Source organism: Armigeres subalbatus, chromosome 1 (genome assembly GCF_024139115.2).
Source record: "Armigeres subalbatus isolate Guangzhou_Male chromosome 1, GZ_Asu_2, whole genome shotgun sequence".
Lineage (NCBI taxonomy): Eukaryota > Metazoa > Arthropoda > Insecta > Diptera > Culicidae > Armigeres > Armigeres subalbatus.
The window spans coordinates 199426394-199442457 of NC_085139.1; the positions used below are offsets into that span (position 1 = coordinate 199426394).

General features: G+C 49.2%; 1 protein-coding gene across 5 annotated transcripts; it reads right to left on the reverse strand.

Moving 5' to 3' along the window:
* Nucleotides 1-87: 87 nt before the first annotated feature.
* On the reverse strand, nucleotides 88-1714 carry LOC134205668 (B-cell CLL/lymphoma 7 protein family member B-B-like). 5 transcript variants are annotated; one of them, XM_062681161.1, is made up of 4 exons: nucleotides 1504-1680; nucleotides 971-1448; nucleotides 514-681; nucleotides 88-429 (listed from the first exon to the last, which is right to left on the reverse strand). In XM_062681161.1, exons 1-3 carry the CDS (start codon nucleotides 1564-1566, stop codon nucleotides 563-565), a joined length of 660 nt encoding a protein of 219 aa, XP_062537145.1. In that variant the 5' UTR covers nucleotides 1567-1680; the 3' UTR covers nucleotides 88-429; nucleotides 514-562. The 5 variants fall into 5 exon arrangements, with proteins under 5 accessions (XP_062537145.1, XP_062537146.1, XP_062537148.1 ...); XM_062681162.1 differs by having other exon boundaries at nucleotides 88-681; nucleotides 971-1552; nucleotides 1613-1714; XM_062681164.1 differs by having other exon boundaries at nucleotides 88-681; nucleotides 1548-1699.
* Nucleotides 1715-16064: the final 14350 nt, after the last annotated feature.

Consider the following 16064-nt stretch of genomic DNA (forward strand, 5'->3'; position numbering starts at 1 on the left):
CATACTGACGTACTATTCTATCAAAATTCACATAAAATAAAGTTGAAGTAGTGCTCAATTGATGTGTAAAAGATCGATAGAAGTGCATTTTGGTTCACACAATGTTGTTATTTGGCAAAAGAGAAAGTCCAGGCTAAATAAATAATGCTTAGGTATATCTAGATGTTTTCAAACGGCCTGAATGTAGCCATCAACTGATGACATTCTTAGAACTATCCTTCAGAAAAACTGTAAATCCCCGAGCATTTACTTACTCGTGCTATAACGATTCACAATTGGATCTAAATATAATGAAAGTACTTTAAACTAATTACTAGATTTTAAACTGTGTACATCTTCTAAATAAGTGTTTTTTTGTACAAATCAAATCTCTTCACCATTACAGATGAGTGTCGCACATGTTCAACATTCATTACTGATCTTCCACCGCTGAATCAAAAGAAACGAAGAGTAATATGCTGGTTACAACGCAAGTGCTCGTACATAACGGGAATGGGTGCAAGACCGGCTCACCTCCTCATGTCTCGGATCGGACCATGTGCGGAAGACTTCCTTCTCCAGTCTAGTCAGTTTTCAGTCGCTTCGGAGCACTGTCCGATCCTTGTGAATTAGAATCCTCAGAGAATGGCATATTCGAGACGAACTCTGTGGCCCCTTGAGAGTCACTTACCAGGGAGAAGCCTAAAAAGATTCGTCACACGTTATTTGTTGATTAACCGTAATGCATGCTGGGCAATTAATCATTTCAGAAAAAACTGAAGAGACATCATGGACGGTATGCATAAAACCCAACTGAGCAACGACTTAACAATACACATTTAAAGTAATATTGTTTTCCATTATTACCTTTTAAAATAACTATTTTTTCGACTTCTTATAATGCCTAACATATAGGGATTAAATTGAGAGAAATGGAAAACAAAAACCAACAAACTGTTAAAATCCCGTCATGAACGTAAAAGATACTCACAGGTGTTGGAATCTTCGGTTGTCAGCGCAAAATTTGAATTGGAATTCGAATCTGTCCCCTGTTTTCGAGTGTTTTCCTTATTTTCACTACTGTTACTGTTACTATTGCTGTTGACCGAGACGGCATTGCTGCTGACCGTCGAATTTCCATTAGCGAGCAAACCCCCACCGCCGCTGACCGCCGCCGTGCCGGAACCCTTGAGCAAGCCTCCCTTTTTGTTGTCCTTGCTGGATATCGGAACCCACTTGAAGATCTTCATCGAAGTTTCGCCGATTGTGACCCACTTTTTCTCCCAGCGACGAACCCGATCCATCGAAAGCATGAACTTCTTGACATCGTCTTTCTTGCTGGCCCGCGTTTCGGCCCTCACACTGCGCGACATGTTGGGGAAGGGTTTATCTTTCGATGACACGCCAACCATACCACGCAGATTGCTTCCGGGCACCGTCGGCAGAAGCACGGGAGTGAGGAGATTCGCCTGCTTGAAGAAAATCGATGTTCAAACCTTCACTTTCTGCTTCTGTTTGAATTACTAAAGCCTTCGAAAGGAAAACGCTTAACAGCACTTTGTCCACACCTTCGCTACAAATATACATAAAACACTTTTACTTGATTTCAACTGAGCACTTGTTTATTTCATACTTTTTCAGATAAAATCTGTCGGGAAAAGCACAAACACAAAAATGGACTCCGAGAGGTGTTTGTCAGTGTTTTCGAAAAGTTTCGAAATTTTGCTGAAATGATTTCGAAAGATGGACGCCTAAAGGTGAAATGTTTCAGACTGCTCTGACAGTGAAATATGTCGTCGTAAACATACACGAAAACCCCAAAACTACTCAAAAGTGGGTTGTTTTCACCTTAAGGTGCAATTCAAATTTTACGGAGAAAAGAGAAATCCAAATGAATGGTCACCGGCGGTTTGCTGTTTGTCTCTTTCTTTCCTCCGCTAATTTAAAACTGTTGTAATGCAAAACCGTGCGATCGCACTAGCACTCACTCACACACACAAACACACGGGCTGCGAAATGGTGAGTTGACATCAGGGAAGGAGCAACCTGCACAGCTCTGGTCCTCACAAGTTCCAATCTCACGCTTCCACGGGTCTTCCGATGACAATTGACCGCCAGCTAAGGGTTTTGTACTTGGCTGGCAGTGCAGCCTGGACTCTGTTGTCCTTCTGACATCAGCTAGAGTGAGGGCGTGGGACCAAGGGGTCCATCGTCCCTAACCCCTAATCCCAAGACGTTAAGCGACCCGTGCCGAGGAGATGCATGGCTGGGGGGTGAAATAATAAGCTAGGCCTTAAACGGAGCCTGTGAGGTACCTGGGCACCCTCCACAGTAATTGTCCCTTACCGCGTCATGCTGGGCTCTGGCGTGGTGGACCTCTTTTCCCTAGCAACTCGTGTGATCAAAATGGAAAACCAAGTCAATTCTTCAATGGATCAATCAAGGTAACTCATTTTGCACTCACCGCAACAAAACAACGGCGGCACTGTATACGCATATTTCAATTCATGTGTGTTTGACAGAACATGCCTACGGTGGCGCAATCTGTTCATTTCATAGCGGCAGTTTTTGCTTATTGATTGGTCCATTAGTGGTCCAGTGATCGTTCACTAATTGGGACACGACCTCATCCCAACTAGCGAATGCCGTTCGCTAATTGAGGCGGTTTGACAAGCGTCAATGTTGTTCACTTTTTGCATTGAACAAAAGAAAATTTTACGCGCCAGAAAATATCAATTCCGCCAAACACGGAAACAAAACGTCAACGCGTTTTTGACATCACATTCTGACGTTTAGCTGCTTTTTAATTGGGTTTCGCCCCAATTAGCGAACCCCCAACTAAAAAGCGCCCCAACTAGAAAAACACCAATTAGCGAACGTTCACTGTAGTAGTGTAGGCGACAACCCCTTCGCAAGAGGTGGGTTGTTCAGGTCTCCGCCTAGGAGGCCAGAGGCAATAGTCGGCAGCTCGGTGCGCAGCGCCAGCGTGGGTCACTTAACCTTCTCCTCGGCTACGCCGGTAGAGGTTATGGACGGCCCGTGGCTGGTGGGGGCGATGAACCGCAAACGCGATGGGCTTTTGGCCTTCGAGGTGGCGACGGAACAGCTGGACGCCATCATCGACTTTGCGTCATCGAAGCATAATATCAGTAAGGACCTCAAGAGGAGCTTGCAGAAACTTCGAAAGTCGATGTTGGACGCCAAGCTGGAAACGGCGGTCGGGACTAGGGATCCTACATTCAGAGATATGCGAAAGCGGCCATCTTGAGCCAATCGAGCATTGAGAACTGTCAAAATCTGAGCCAAATGAACATTGTTATTGTTGCAGATCGAAAGGTATTGCGATTTTGGTGAAAAAGATTTTATGAAAAGTTTTATCGAATAAACAATTTGTTTTGCTTTCGTAAGTAAAAGTAGTCTAGTTGATGCCTTATATTGTGTTCATTCGTATTGCTCTTAAAATTTTAGCGAAAATGCACTGCTAGAGGATAGACAAAGTAATCAAAAAGTGTCTTTGAATGTAAAGTCATGTGCAAGCCTAAACATTTTTCACTGCGGCAAGTGTTGACAGCGTTTGTTTACGAAAATAACAGCGTTGCTAAATCGTCTGGCAAAGTATTCGCACATCTCTTAATATAGGATCCCTAGTCGGGACGGCCAAGTTCGAACCCGTGAAATCCATGGAGTCGAGGTCTACCCAGACTGAGGCCCAAGAATTCGCGGATTTGGGCAAGGTCGAATCGACCGAGGGCGTGCCAGCGAAGACGGTGGTGCCAAAGTCTACCAAGACTGAGGCTCAAGTATTCGCAGGCACGTCGGGGGTGGCTGCTCCAAAGGAGCAGACACAAAAACGGGGGAGACAGTCTCCAGGGGATGAGCTCCCTGGGGGCCGCCCCAAAACGCGGAGGGTTACTACCCCGAACAAGGGTAGTGGGGCTGGGAAGCTGAACCCCGGCCAGGTACCTCCAAAACCCGGGGAGGAAGGACCTGGAAAGGTCCGTCCACCCAGGAAAGACGGTGGTAAGGGGTTACGGCAGGCTGAGAGCTCTCAGCCGCCCCAGACCAGGGAAATAGAGGGGGATGACGCCTCCTGGACCCTGGTCAAGAACAAGAGGAAACCGAAGACGTCAAGGGCCGAAAAGAAGGCCCAGGCGAATGAGGGTAGCAGAAAGTCTAGGGTAGGCGCCAATCGCTCCAGGGGCGATGCCCTAGTCATCAAAACGGACGAGGCTAAGTACTCGGACGTCTTGAATGATAATTCGGATGAAGAGGATAAGACAACGTGTGCTTACGATGGAATACAAACACGGAATGGGTTTTATTAATTGTCATTTGTCATACATATGTCAGGAGGTGCAAAGTACTTTCTATCAAGAAGGTAGCATGAAACACTGTTAAGTAATAGTGATCAGATTGATCCTAACACCCCTCCTCAAGCTATCACGGTTGAATCCCTAGAGTAGAACAATGTTTCTTGAAAGAGGCCAACGGTAGACCTTTAGTCATAAGATCCGCAGGTTGATCACCACTAGCCCTGTATCGTATATCTATTTTTCCGGTAGCAACACATTCTTTAATGAACTGTAGTTTCACATCGGTATGTTTTAGTCTGCGTGACGGCGCCTCCGATCCAGATATAGCTATTGCTGACTGGTTGTCTTCAAAGATGATAATCGGCTGCTTCTCACGTACTCCTAATTCTTGAAACAACTTACTGATCCAAAGAGCTTCACAGATGCTGTCAGCCAGAGCACTGCATTCCGATTCTGTCGATGAAAGTGCGACCGTTCGTTGTTTCTTGGTGTTCCACGACGTAGTCGCCCCATAAATCTGGAACAGGTAGCCGGAAACCCAATGGCGATCACCTTGATCTGTCGCCCAGTTTGCGTCTGCAAAACCAACTATTTGCTCAACTGAGTCCTGCCGACGATAAATCAATCCATGCTGCGTTGTTCCTCGTAGGTATCGTAACACCCTCTTCAGGTGTGTCCAGTGTTCTTGAGATGGATTGCACTGATACTGGCTCAAATAGGAAACAGTCGAGCATAAATCTGGACGAGAAGTGACCATGAGGTAGGTCAGGCACCCAATCAATTCACGGTAAGGCTTGTCCAAGTTTTGCTCCACTTCAGGTTTCTGCAGCTGTAGGTTGACACACATAGGAGTAGACACAGGCTTGCTAGATTCCATACTGAAACGACGGAGAATTGCTTCGGTATACCCTGGTTGACTAAGCTTCATGATACCTTCACTGTAATTCCGCTCGATCCGAAGTCCCAGGAACATCTGTGCCTCACCCAAGTCCACCATACGGAATTCGCGTTGCAACATTTGCTTCACTGTCTCTACTTGACCCAAATCCTTGCAAACGATGAGCACATCATCGACGTACAAAAGCAAATATATCGGCCCAAGCTTATTTCGGCGTATGTATAAACAGCTATCCTCGGTACACCGGAGGAATCCTATTTTTGCAACAAACTCGTTGAACCTGTCGTTCCACGCCTTCGAAGCCTGCTTCAGCCCATAAATTGATTTGCTCAACTTACACACCATATTCCCCTTCTCAAATCCTTTGGGCTGCCTCATATAGATGTCTTCAGTGAGCTTCCCGTGTAGGAAAGCTGCCTTCACATCCATTTGATGAACAACGAGATTTTCTTGATTTGCTAGAGCGAGCATCATGCGGACGGTTGACATTCTAACAACAGGCGAATAGGTTTCATAGTAATCGTATCCGTAACGCTGAGTAAACCCTTTGGCAACTAGCCTTGCCTTCCTTTTGTTAATGGATCCATCAGGGTTCGTTTTCAGCCGAAATACCCATTTACAATCTATAGGTTTTCGACCTTCTGGTAGGTCCACCAGTTGCCACGTCTCATTTTCGGCTAACGACTTCAGTTCGTCACTTATCGCTTTCTTCCACTCCGGCCAATCAGGTTGCAACTTGCTTGTCAATGTTGTCAGGTAAGTTACCCACATAATTTTCTGCATTGAGGGCGAATGCAACACACGAGTAATCATCAAGCTTGCCTGGAGCGTTCCGAACACGTTGACTTCGTCGAACCTCCAACGGATCTGGCTCATTCCCTTGCGGCTCCACTTCATCCAGGCAATCATCGAACTCGTCATCTTCGTATACATCAACAGTTTCCAGTCGAACCTCCTCAATAGAATCTGGCTTACTCTGCATGTCGTCTGTGGCCGGCACTGGAGCGAATGGCCCGGCTAAATCAACTGTACTACAATTCAGTTTTACAACCGGAAGGCGGGTTGCTTCCTTGCTTGACATCAAAGGCATTTCTTCGACGACGACGTCCCTAGCGGTGAAAACCTTTCGTGAATCCCACAACCGGTATCCGTTAGCGCTGTAACCGACAAAATAACAACTTTTGCTCCTAGAACCTAGCTTGTTCCGCTTCTCCTTTGGGATGAAACTGAATGCTTTTGCGCCAAAAATGCGAAACTTTGAAACATCAGGCTTATGATCGTACCACACTTCGTAGGGTGTCTTGTCGACCGTCAATGCCGCCGTTGGACTCCGATTGATGATATATACCGCCGCCAGAACTGCTTCACACCACAGCGCCTTCGACATATCAGCATCCTCAATCATCGCCCTCGCTTTGTCCATTATAGTCCGGTTAAGGCGTTCACTCACGCCGTTTTGCTGCGGCGTGTACGGAACCGTGTATTCAAGCTGAATGCCTTTGCCTCTGCAAAAGTTCTGGAATGCTACTCCAACATACTCCCCTCCGTTATCGCATCGTAGACGGGATATTCGCCTGTCGAAGTGCGATTCGGCCATCGCAGTATACGTTCTGAAGGCTTCAAGCACCTCGTCCTTAGTGCGCAACATATACACAGCAGTGAAGTGCGAGAAATCATCCACAAAAGTAACAAAAAATCGCTTACCGTTCCAGGCAGTCGGTGTCATGGCTCCGCACACATCGCTATGGATCAGCTCGAGGGGACGCGAGCTCCTGGGCAGAGGCATATCTGTGAAGGGCTTTCTTGTCTGCTTTCCTTTGAGGCACGGCTCACAGACAGTACGATCCACCAGCTCACCTTTCTTCAGCATGAGGCCATTCACTAATTCACTTGTTACCATCTTCATTAGTCCGCTCTTTCCGATGTGGCCGAAGCGTCTATGCCACAGTTCTGCATTGCTTATAGCATTTTCAGTCATAAGAGCAACTGGCACTTTCACTCGCGATACATCAACGTCCAGTTCGTAAAGTTTATCTTTACGTTTACCCGTGCAAACAACTGCATTGTTGTGCAAAATATCGACACTATTCTTCCGGAAGATCACTTGCATTCCCAACAGCCCAATTCTTTGGATCGAGAACAAATTGTACCGCAATCCGGGTACGTATAAAACGTCTTTAACCACAGCATTTGCTCTCCGATCTCCGATCCTGGTAACAATGTTCACCGAACCAGAGTAATTACTCTCGAGTTTCTGCCCAGAGGCCACTTTAATCAGAACTGGTTTATCCAGCTTCTTCACGTGACGCAACCATTCAATTTTACCAACCATATGGTCAGACGCGCCTGAGTCAAGAATCCATGAGCAATCATTTTGTTGCAAGCAATCTGTCATTGAATGACTCACAAATACCATCTCTTTTTCACTGAAATATGCTTTCTCTTTGTGCACATTCTTCTTGCTCTTTAGCATATTTCCATTCCGAACCCGCTCTTCAGTGCGGCTTGGGCAATCCGCGCGTATATGCCCCACTTTTCCACAAGAATAACACTTCAGTTTGCTCCTATTCTTCCTTCCTTTTCCTACGAAGGCCGTCGAATCAACCGCCGGGCCGACGTCGTCGCAGTTCGTACGCTTCATATTTTCATTGAGCAGCCTGGCTCGAACAAAATCCAATGTGCATTGTCCGTCCGATAATGTTTCGAGCACTGTAACAAGCTGACTATACGAACGCGGCATCGACTGAAGTAAATAGAACACGATAAGCCGCTCGTCCAGCTTTATTCCCGCCGAGTCCAAATCGCGAACAGTTTTGTCGAACAATAACAAATGTTCTTCCATTGACACGTTTTCTTCAAACTTTATCGCGGATAACTTTTTCAGTAAGAAAAACTGTCCCGAAATTCCTTTGCGTGTGAATGCGTTCTGAAGAGCAATCCAAATTTCGATAGGATTACGCTTTTGCTTCACATATTCGAGCTGTGAATCCGCAATATTTCGGATCAAAACTGATTTGCACCGAACATCCTTCTTCTTGCGATCCCCGAGAGCTTTCTCTTTTTCGCGCTTAACCTGAGCACTATCTTCAGCGAGCACATGATATTCTTCCACGTCTTCTGGCAGCTTCTGTATGCACGGCAGGAGTCCCAGCTCCTCTAAGTGCACTTCCATCCGGAAGCTCCAATTGGCAAAGTTCGTACCGTCAAATAGGTACACTTTCCTATCCTCTTCCATGGCAAGAATATATGTCCACTCACTCGACCGAGAGCATTCGAACACGCGGAACAAAAGAACCGTTTCACCTTTTATTCGGGTACAAGCACACTTTGCAGGTTAAAGCGTACGCTGAGCCCATAACCTGATAATTCGGATGAAGAGGATAAGACAACGTGTGCTTACGATGGAATACAAACACGGAATGGGTTTTATTAATTGTCATTTGTCATACATATGTCAGGAGGTGCAAAGTACTTTCTATCAAGAAGGTAGCATGAAACACTGTTAAGTAATAGTGATCAGATTGATCCTAACATTGAAGGCGATGAGGAGTAACGTCAAGCTCGGTGAACTCGGCGCCGACGTACGTCGAATAAGACGTACTCGGATGGGCGAGATGATCCTCGAGCTAAAGCGGGGCGTCTCGCAAAAGGGCGCCGCCTACAAGAAGTTGGCGGAGGAAGTCCTAGGCGAGACGGTCAAGGTGAGGGCACTCACGACGGAGGTGAATCTAAGGGTTAAAGACCTGGACGAGATCACCGAAGTCGAAGAGCTCGTCACGGCACTGCGGCGACAGTGCGAAGTGGAGGCGTCCACCGCAGCCGTTCGGCTACGGAAAGGTCCGGCAGGGACACAGGTAGCATTGGTTCGGCTACCTGCAGCCTGCAGCGGACGCCTCCAAGGTAGTCAAGTTAGGGAGCGTCAAGGTGGGGTGATCGGTATGCCCTGTGGGCATATATGAGCAACCAGAAGTTTGCTTCAAGTGCCTGGAACCGGGGCACAAGCAATGGGACTGCAAAGGCCCTGACAGAAGCAAGCTCTGTCGCCGCTGCGGATTGCAGAGACATAAGGCACAATGTTGCACGAACCCTCCCAACTGTTTGATCTGTTCCAGCAAAGCTGCGAACAGCAAGCACCCCATGGGGGGTTCGAAGTGCCCGGAGTTTAAGCGTGCTGCAAAATCACAGTGCAGGTAACGCAGCTAAACCTGAACCACTGTGATGCAGCCCAGCAACTGCTGTGTCAGACAGTTGCTGAATGGGAAACGGATATCGCCATCATAGCAGATCCTTACCGGGTACCCGCCAGGAACGGTAATTGGGTCACCGATGGGTCTAAAATGGCGGCGATATGGACAACGGGGAAATACCCAGTCCAAGAGTTGGTGTTTTCGACACACGAGAGCTTCGTCATTGCCAAAATCAACGGGGTCTTCTTCTGCAGCTGCTATGCGCCTCCTCGATGGTCGATCGAGCAGTTCGGTCGAATGCTAGATTGTTTGACGGCTAACTTGATGGGGCGTAGGCCGGTGGTGATAGCGGGGGACTTCAACGCTTGGGCCGTGGAATGGGTAAGCCGTTCCTCGAATCAACGGAGGCAGATCCTGCTGGAATCACTGGCCATGTTGGATGTGGACTTGGCTAATGTCGGTACCAAAAGTACCTACAGCTGGAACGGTGCCCAGTCGATTATCGACGTTACGTTCTGGAGCCCTGGCCAAACGAGTAGTTCGAACTGGAGGGTAGATGATGGCTACACTCACAGCGACCACCTGGCGGTTCGCTACAGTATCGACTATACGACCATCATTCAGCGGACGGAAGAAGGGGCGAGGCCTAGTCCTCGTATGTGGAAGACATCATACTTCGACGACGAGGTGTTTAAGGAAGCGCTCCGCCGCGAGCACAATACTCTCGGTCTGAGCGGCGAGCAGCTGGTAACAGTACTCTCGCGTGCATACGATGCCACCATGCCTAGGAAAGTCCACCCTAGGAATGGGAGACCACCGGCTTACTGGTGGACTCAAGCAATTGCGAACCTGCGCCGCGCCTGCCTACGGGCAAGGAGGCGGATGCAGCGAGCACGCACAGAAGAGGAGCGTGTTGAACGACGGGTGGCGTTCATGGCTGCTAGAGCCGCTCTGAAGACTGAGATTAGATCAAGCAAAAAAGCCTGCTTCGAGGGCCTGTGTCAAAATGCCAACGCGAATCAATGGGGTGACGCCTATAGGGTCGTAATGGCCAAGACACGTGGGGCGATGGCCCCTACAGAGCGGTCTCCAGAGATGCTGGAGAGGATCATCGCGGGGCTCTTCCCACGTCACGACCCAAGTCCCTGGCCTCCCTTTGTGGAGCTGCCACGGGCCAGGGTGGCCGACGAGGGAAGAGTAACGGTGGCGGAACTTGCGGGGATTGCACAGTCCCTTAGTGTAGGTAAGGCGCCAGGACCGGATGGTATTCCGAACCTGGCCATCAAAGCGGCCATTGCCGAGGCTCCCGAGATGTTCAGATCTGTTATGCAGAGATGCCTGGACGAGAGAGTCTTCCCTGAAACATGGAAAAGGCAGAGCTTGGTCCTATTGCTAAAAGCGGGAAAACCACCGGGGGATCCGTCGGCATATAGACCAATATGCCTGCTTGACACGGCGGGGAAGGTGCTCGAGAAGATCATCCTCAACAGGTTGTTGATACGCACGGAGGGTGCGGATGGTCTATCGAGTAACCAGTTTGGCTTCCGAAAGGGTAAGTCGACCGTAGACGCTATCTTGTCGGTTACCAAATCCGCGGAGATAGCTATCCAGCGTAAGAGGAGGGAGTTCGCTATTGTGCAGTAGTGACTCTCGACGTGAGGAATGCTTTCAATAGTGCCAGTTGGGCAGCTATTGCAGATGCGCTCCTGCGTCTTGGAATTCCAGTACCTGTACAAGATTCTCAAGCTACTTCCAGAATCGAGTACTGGTATACGACACGGAGGCGGGTCGGAAGTGCGTTGACATAACCTCAGGGGTTCCGCAAGGTTCCATACTGGGTCCGGTGTTATGGAACGTCATGTACGACAGTGTCTTGAGGTTGAAGTTCCCGGTGGGCGTGGCAATCGTCGGCTTTGCTGACGATATTACGCTGGAGGTCTACGGCGAATCGATCGAAGAGGTGGAATTGACTACAGCCCACTCGATCGCAATTGTGGAGGAGTGGATGAGTTCCAGGAAGTTAGAACTGGCTCACCACAAGACTGAGGTGGTTGTTGTTAACAACCGAAAGTCGGAGCAACAAGCGGTGATAAGGGCAGGCAACTGCACGGTCACCTCTGAACGCTCCATCAAACTCTTGGGGGTAATTGTTGGCCATAAGAAGGGAACCCCCTCACGAAGAATAACAACTAGAGTTCCCTCTCTACACCACGGCAGGCTACTGACTGATACTTCTGCCAGCAGCTGCAGTTCTCTTTATTCAACAATAGGTATATACAATACATCCATAACAATATTCCTTAATCTACCCAAGAGCAACTACAACCAACTGGCGCCTACCTCCTATCCATCTTCGATCTACAGCGAAGCGTCGCACACTACCTGATATTCCAACACTCCTCCTTAGTGTGCACGCCTCGCAACTCTCCTGGCTCCTTCTAACACCGAGCCTCCCGTCCAGAGCTCCTTCTCGCCGAACAATTCCTCCTGGCCCAATCCGTTGCCCGTACAAATGGCCTCTATCCGACGTTTGCACAGCACCCTCTGTTGACCAGCTCCTGAATGTTCCGACGCTCCTCCTGGACGCTGACCAGCCAGCATCCTACCGAACGTTCCAACCTCCTGATGAATGCCGTCCGCCGCTACCCAAGACTTAGTGGCTGATCCATGATCCCACTGCGCCACGCGACTTATGCGGCCGATCCATGATCCCACTGCGATAACGTCGACGGCCATAACATCCCACTAAGATGGAGAACGGGAATCGTTCCTGGGCCCATAACCTGTTGGCCATAAGAAGGGAACCCCCTCACGAAGAATAACAACTAGAGTTCCCTCTCTACACCACGGCAGGCTACTGACTGATACTTCTGCCAGCAGCTGCAGTTCTCTTTATTCAACAATAGGTATATACAATACATCCATAACAATATTCCTTAATCTACCCAAGAGCAACTACAACCAACTGGCGCCTACCTCCTATCCATCTTCGATCTACAGCGAAGCGTCGCACACTACCTGATATTCCAACAGTAATGATCGACGATAAGCTCACCTTTGGTAGCCACGTCAATTACGCCTGCAAGCGTGCCTCCACAGCTATAGCGGCATTGTCCCGGATGATGTCCAATAGCTCTGCGGTTTATGCCAGCAAGCGCAAGCTTCTGGCTAGCGTTGCTCTGTCCATACTGAGGTATGGGGGGCCAGCTTGGGGCACGGCCCTGCGTATTAACTGCTACAGAACGAAGTTAGAAAGTACGTATAGGCTCATGTGCCTAAGAGTTGCGAGCGCGTACCGTACCGTGTCGCACGATGCACTTTGCGTCATCACCGGTATGATGCCTATCGACATAGTTATCAGTGAAGACATAGAGTGCTTCGAAATGCGCGGCACGAGAGGCATCCGTAGGACTGTCAGGTTGGCCTCAATGGTCAAATGGCAGCGTGCGTGGGACAGTTCCACTAAGGGTAGATGGACACATAGGTTGATACCGGAGATAGGTACGTGGGTCAAGAGGCGCCATGGGGAAATCACTCATCAGTCGTGCAGAGGGAAGCAGGCGCGAAGTCGACCCTGCCCACCTTCCGAGGACATAGGGCGTGGTAAGGCCACCTGGAAAGCCGGCAATGCGCTGGCACGACACCATGGTGTTCTTCTAAAAAAGCGAGTCACGATGTTCGATGCTGCAAGGACACGCAGCTAACCTCGAGGGTGCGTTATGCACTGGCTCCCCTTTGAAGCATTACTTTCTGGTTGTACCGAAGGGACGATGGGCTTGGCGGCAATGGAAACGGTTTAGCTGGTCGGGGATGCAGTCCTGCCTCCCTCATTGGAGGTGGCCCCTAACCCAGCACTTCCTGGTCAACCCAGGATGTCTGTTGAGCAGATTCCCCCTCCATTGTTTAGGAAGAAAAAAAAACACACACACACACACACACACAGACCTAGGATAGGATGTGCCAAGTAGTCAGTAAAAATCGTACCGATTTACTGTCACAATCGTACCGGTTGCTGATTGGTTGAAAATGACAATCGATTACTTCGATTGGTGGCGGCGGGTTTTTCGTAGGGCAGCATGTTGTTAGTTTGGCCGTGTTGCAGGTTTGTAAAGTTGATATTAAGCAAAATACGTAAATGTTTGAGTTTCAGTTTTTTTGGTAAAAAAATAAATTTATTTTGAACTGCAAACGCCATATTAATTATTCTCAAGGATTGTAAAGGTTTAAAACTGTTGATTTTAAGCATTACGATTCACCTTTCTGTCATTTTCGATCTCAAACAAATATTTACATTAGCGAAAACTTCTCTAACTCGCTTCTCTTACATAAATAATGGATGGAACGGAAAGAAAACCATCAAGTTTTTATACATGATATTTGGAAGATTTTGTACCAAATTACTTTGGCTGCACTGGCGACCACCTCGTCAGAGCAACCGACTAAAAAACAACAAGGCAGTCTCAATTGAGTTGTCACATCCTATCCTAGACACAGACCTGGACGAGATCATCGAAGTCGAAGAGCTCGTCACGGCACTGCGGCGACAGTGTGAAGTGGAGACGCCCATCGCAGCCGTTCGGCTACGGAAAGGTCCGACAGGGACGCAGGTAGCATTCGTTCGGCTACCTGCAGCGGACGCCTCCAAGGTAGTCAAGTTAGGGAGCGTCAAGGTGGGGTGGTCGGTATGCCCTGTGGGCATATATGAGCAACCAGAAGTTTGCTTCAAGTGCCTGGAACCGGGGCACAAGCAATGGGACTGCAAAGGCCCTGACAGAAGCAAGCTCTGTCGACGCTGCGGATTGGAGGGACATAAGGCACAATGCTGCACGAACCCTCCCAACTGTTTGATCTGTTCCAGCAAAGCTGCGAACAGCAAGCACCGGGGGTTCGAAGTGCCCGGCGTTTAAGCGTGCTGCAAAATCACAGTGCAGGTAACGCAGCTAAACCTGAACCACTGTGATGCAGCCCAGCAACTGCTGTGTCAGACAGTTGCTGAATGGGGGACGGATATCGGAATCATAGCGGATCCTTACCGGGTACCCGCAAGGAACGGTAATTGGGTCACCGATGGGTCTAAAATGGCGGCGATATGGACAACGGGGAAATACCCAGTCCAAAAGTTGGTGTCTTCGATACACGAGGACTTCGTCATTGCCAAAGTCAACGGGGTCGTCTTCTGCAGCTGCTATGCGCCTCCTCGATGGTCGATCAAGCAGTTCAGTCGTATGCTGGATTGTTTGACGGCTAACTTGATGGGGCGTAGGCCGGTGGTGATAGCGGGGGACTTCAACGCTTGGGCCGTGGAATGGGTAAGCCGTTCCTCGAATCAACGGAGGCAGATCCTGCTGGAATCACTGGCCATGTTGGATGTGGACTTGGCCAATGTCGGTACCAAAAGTACCTACAGCTGGAACGGGGCTGGTTCGATTATCGACGTTACGTTCTGGAGCCCTGGCCAAACGAGTAGTTCGAACTGGAGGGAAGATGATGGCTACACTCACAGCGACCACCTGGCGGTTCGCTACAGCATCGACTATGCGACCAGCATTCAGCGGACGGAAGAAGGGGCGAGACCTAGCCCTCGTATGTGGAAGACATCGTACTTCGACGACGAGGTGTTTAAGGAAGCGCTCCGCTGCGAGCACAATACTCTCGGTCTGAGCGGCGAGCAGCTGATAACAGTACTCTCGCGTGCATGCGGTGCTACCATGCCTAGGAAAGTCCACCCTAAGAATGGGAGGCCACCGGCTTACTGGTGGACTCAAGCAATTGCGAACGTGCGCCGCGCCTGCCTACGGGCACGGAGGCGGATGCAGCAGGCACGCACAGAAGAGGAGCGTGTTGAACGACGGGTGCCATTCGTGGCTGCTAGAGCCTCTATGAAGACTGAGATTAGATCAAGCAAGAATCCTGCTTCGGGGGCCTGTGTCAAAGTGCCAACGCGAATGCATAGGGTGATGCCTATAGGGTCGTAATGGCTGTGGAGTTTATGTTGGCAAGTTGACTGTTGGCAAGCGGGAGCCACTTGGAACACCTTATCGCACTGTTTGTTCACTGGATGTGATGGACGACACATTACCGGATTGCTTTGATTGTTGATGATGTGACTCTAAGTTGTGGTTCACATTAGGCCTACTTCGATGGTTTCAAAGCAATTGAATATATGATTTATGTAGTAAACGGCAAGTACTGTTTCACTGCCACACAATGGCCAAGACACGCCTCACTTTGTGGAGCTGCCAGGGGCCAGGGTGGCCGACGAGGGAAGAGTAACTGTGGCGGAACTTGCGGGGATTGCACAGTCCCTTAGTGTAGGTAAGGCGCCAGGACCGGATGGTATTCCGAACCTGGCAATCAAAGCGGTCATTGCTGAGGCTCCCGAGATGTTCAGATCTGTCATGCAGAGATGCCTGGACGAGGGAGTCTTCCCTGAAGCATGGAAAAGGCAGAGCTTGGTTCTATTGCCTAAAGCGGGAAAACCACCGGGGGATCCGTCGGTATATAGACCAATATGCCTGCTTGATACGGCGGGGAAGGTGCTCGAGAAGATCATCCTCAAAAGGTTGTTGATACGCACGGAGGGTGCGGATGGTCTATCGAGTAACCCATAATCCTACGGTATAAAGCGACCCGTGCCAAGGGGATGTATGGTCTGGGGGGTGAAATAAATAGCAGGCCACTAACGGA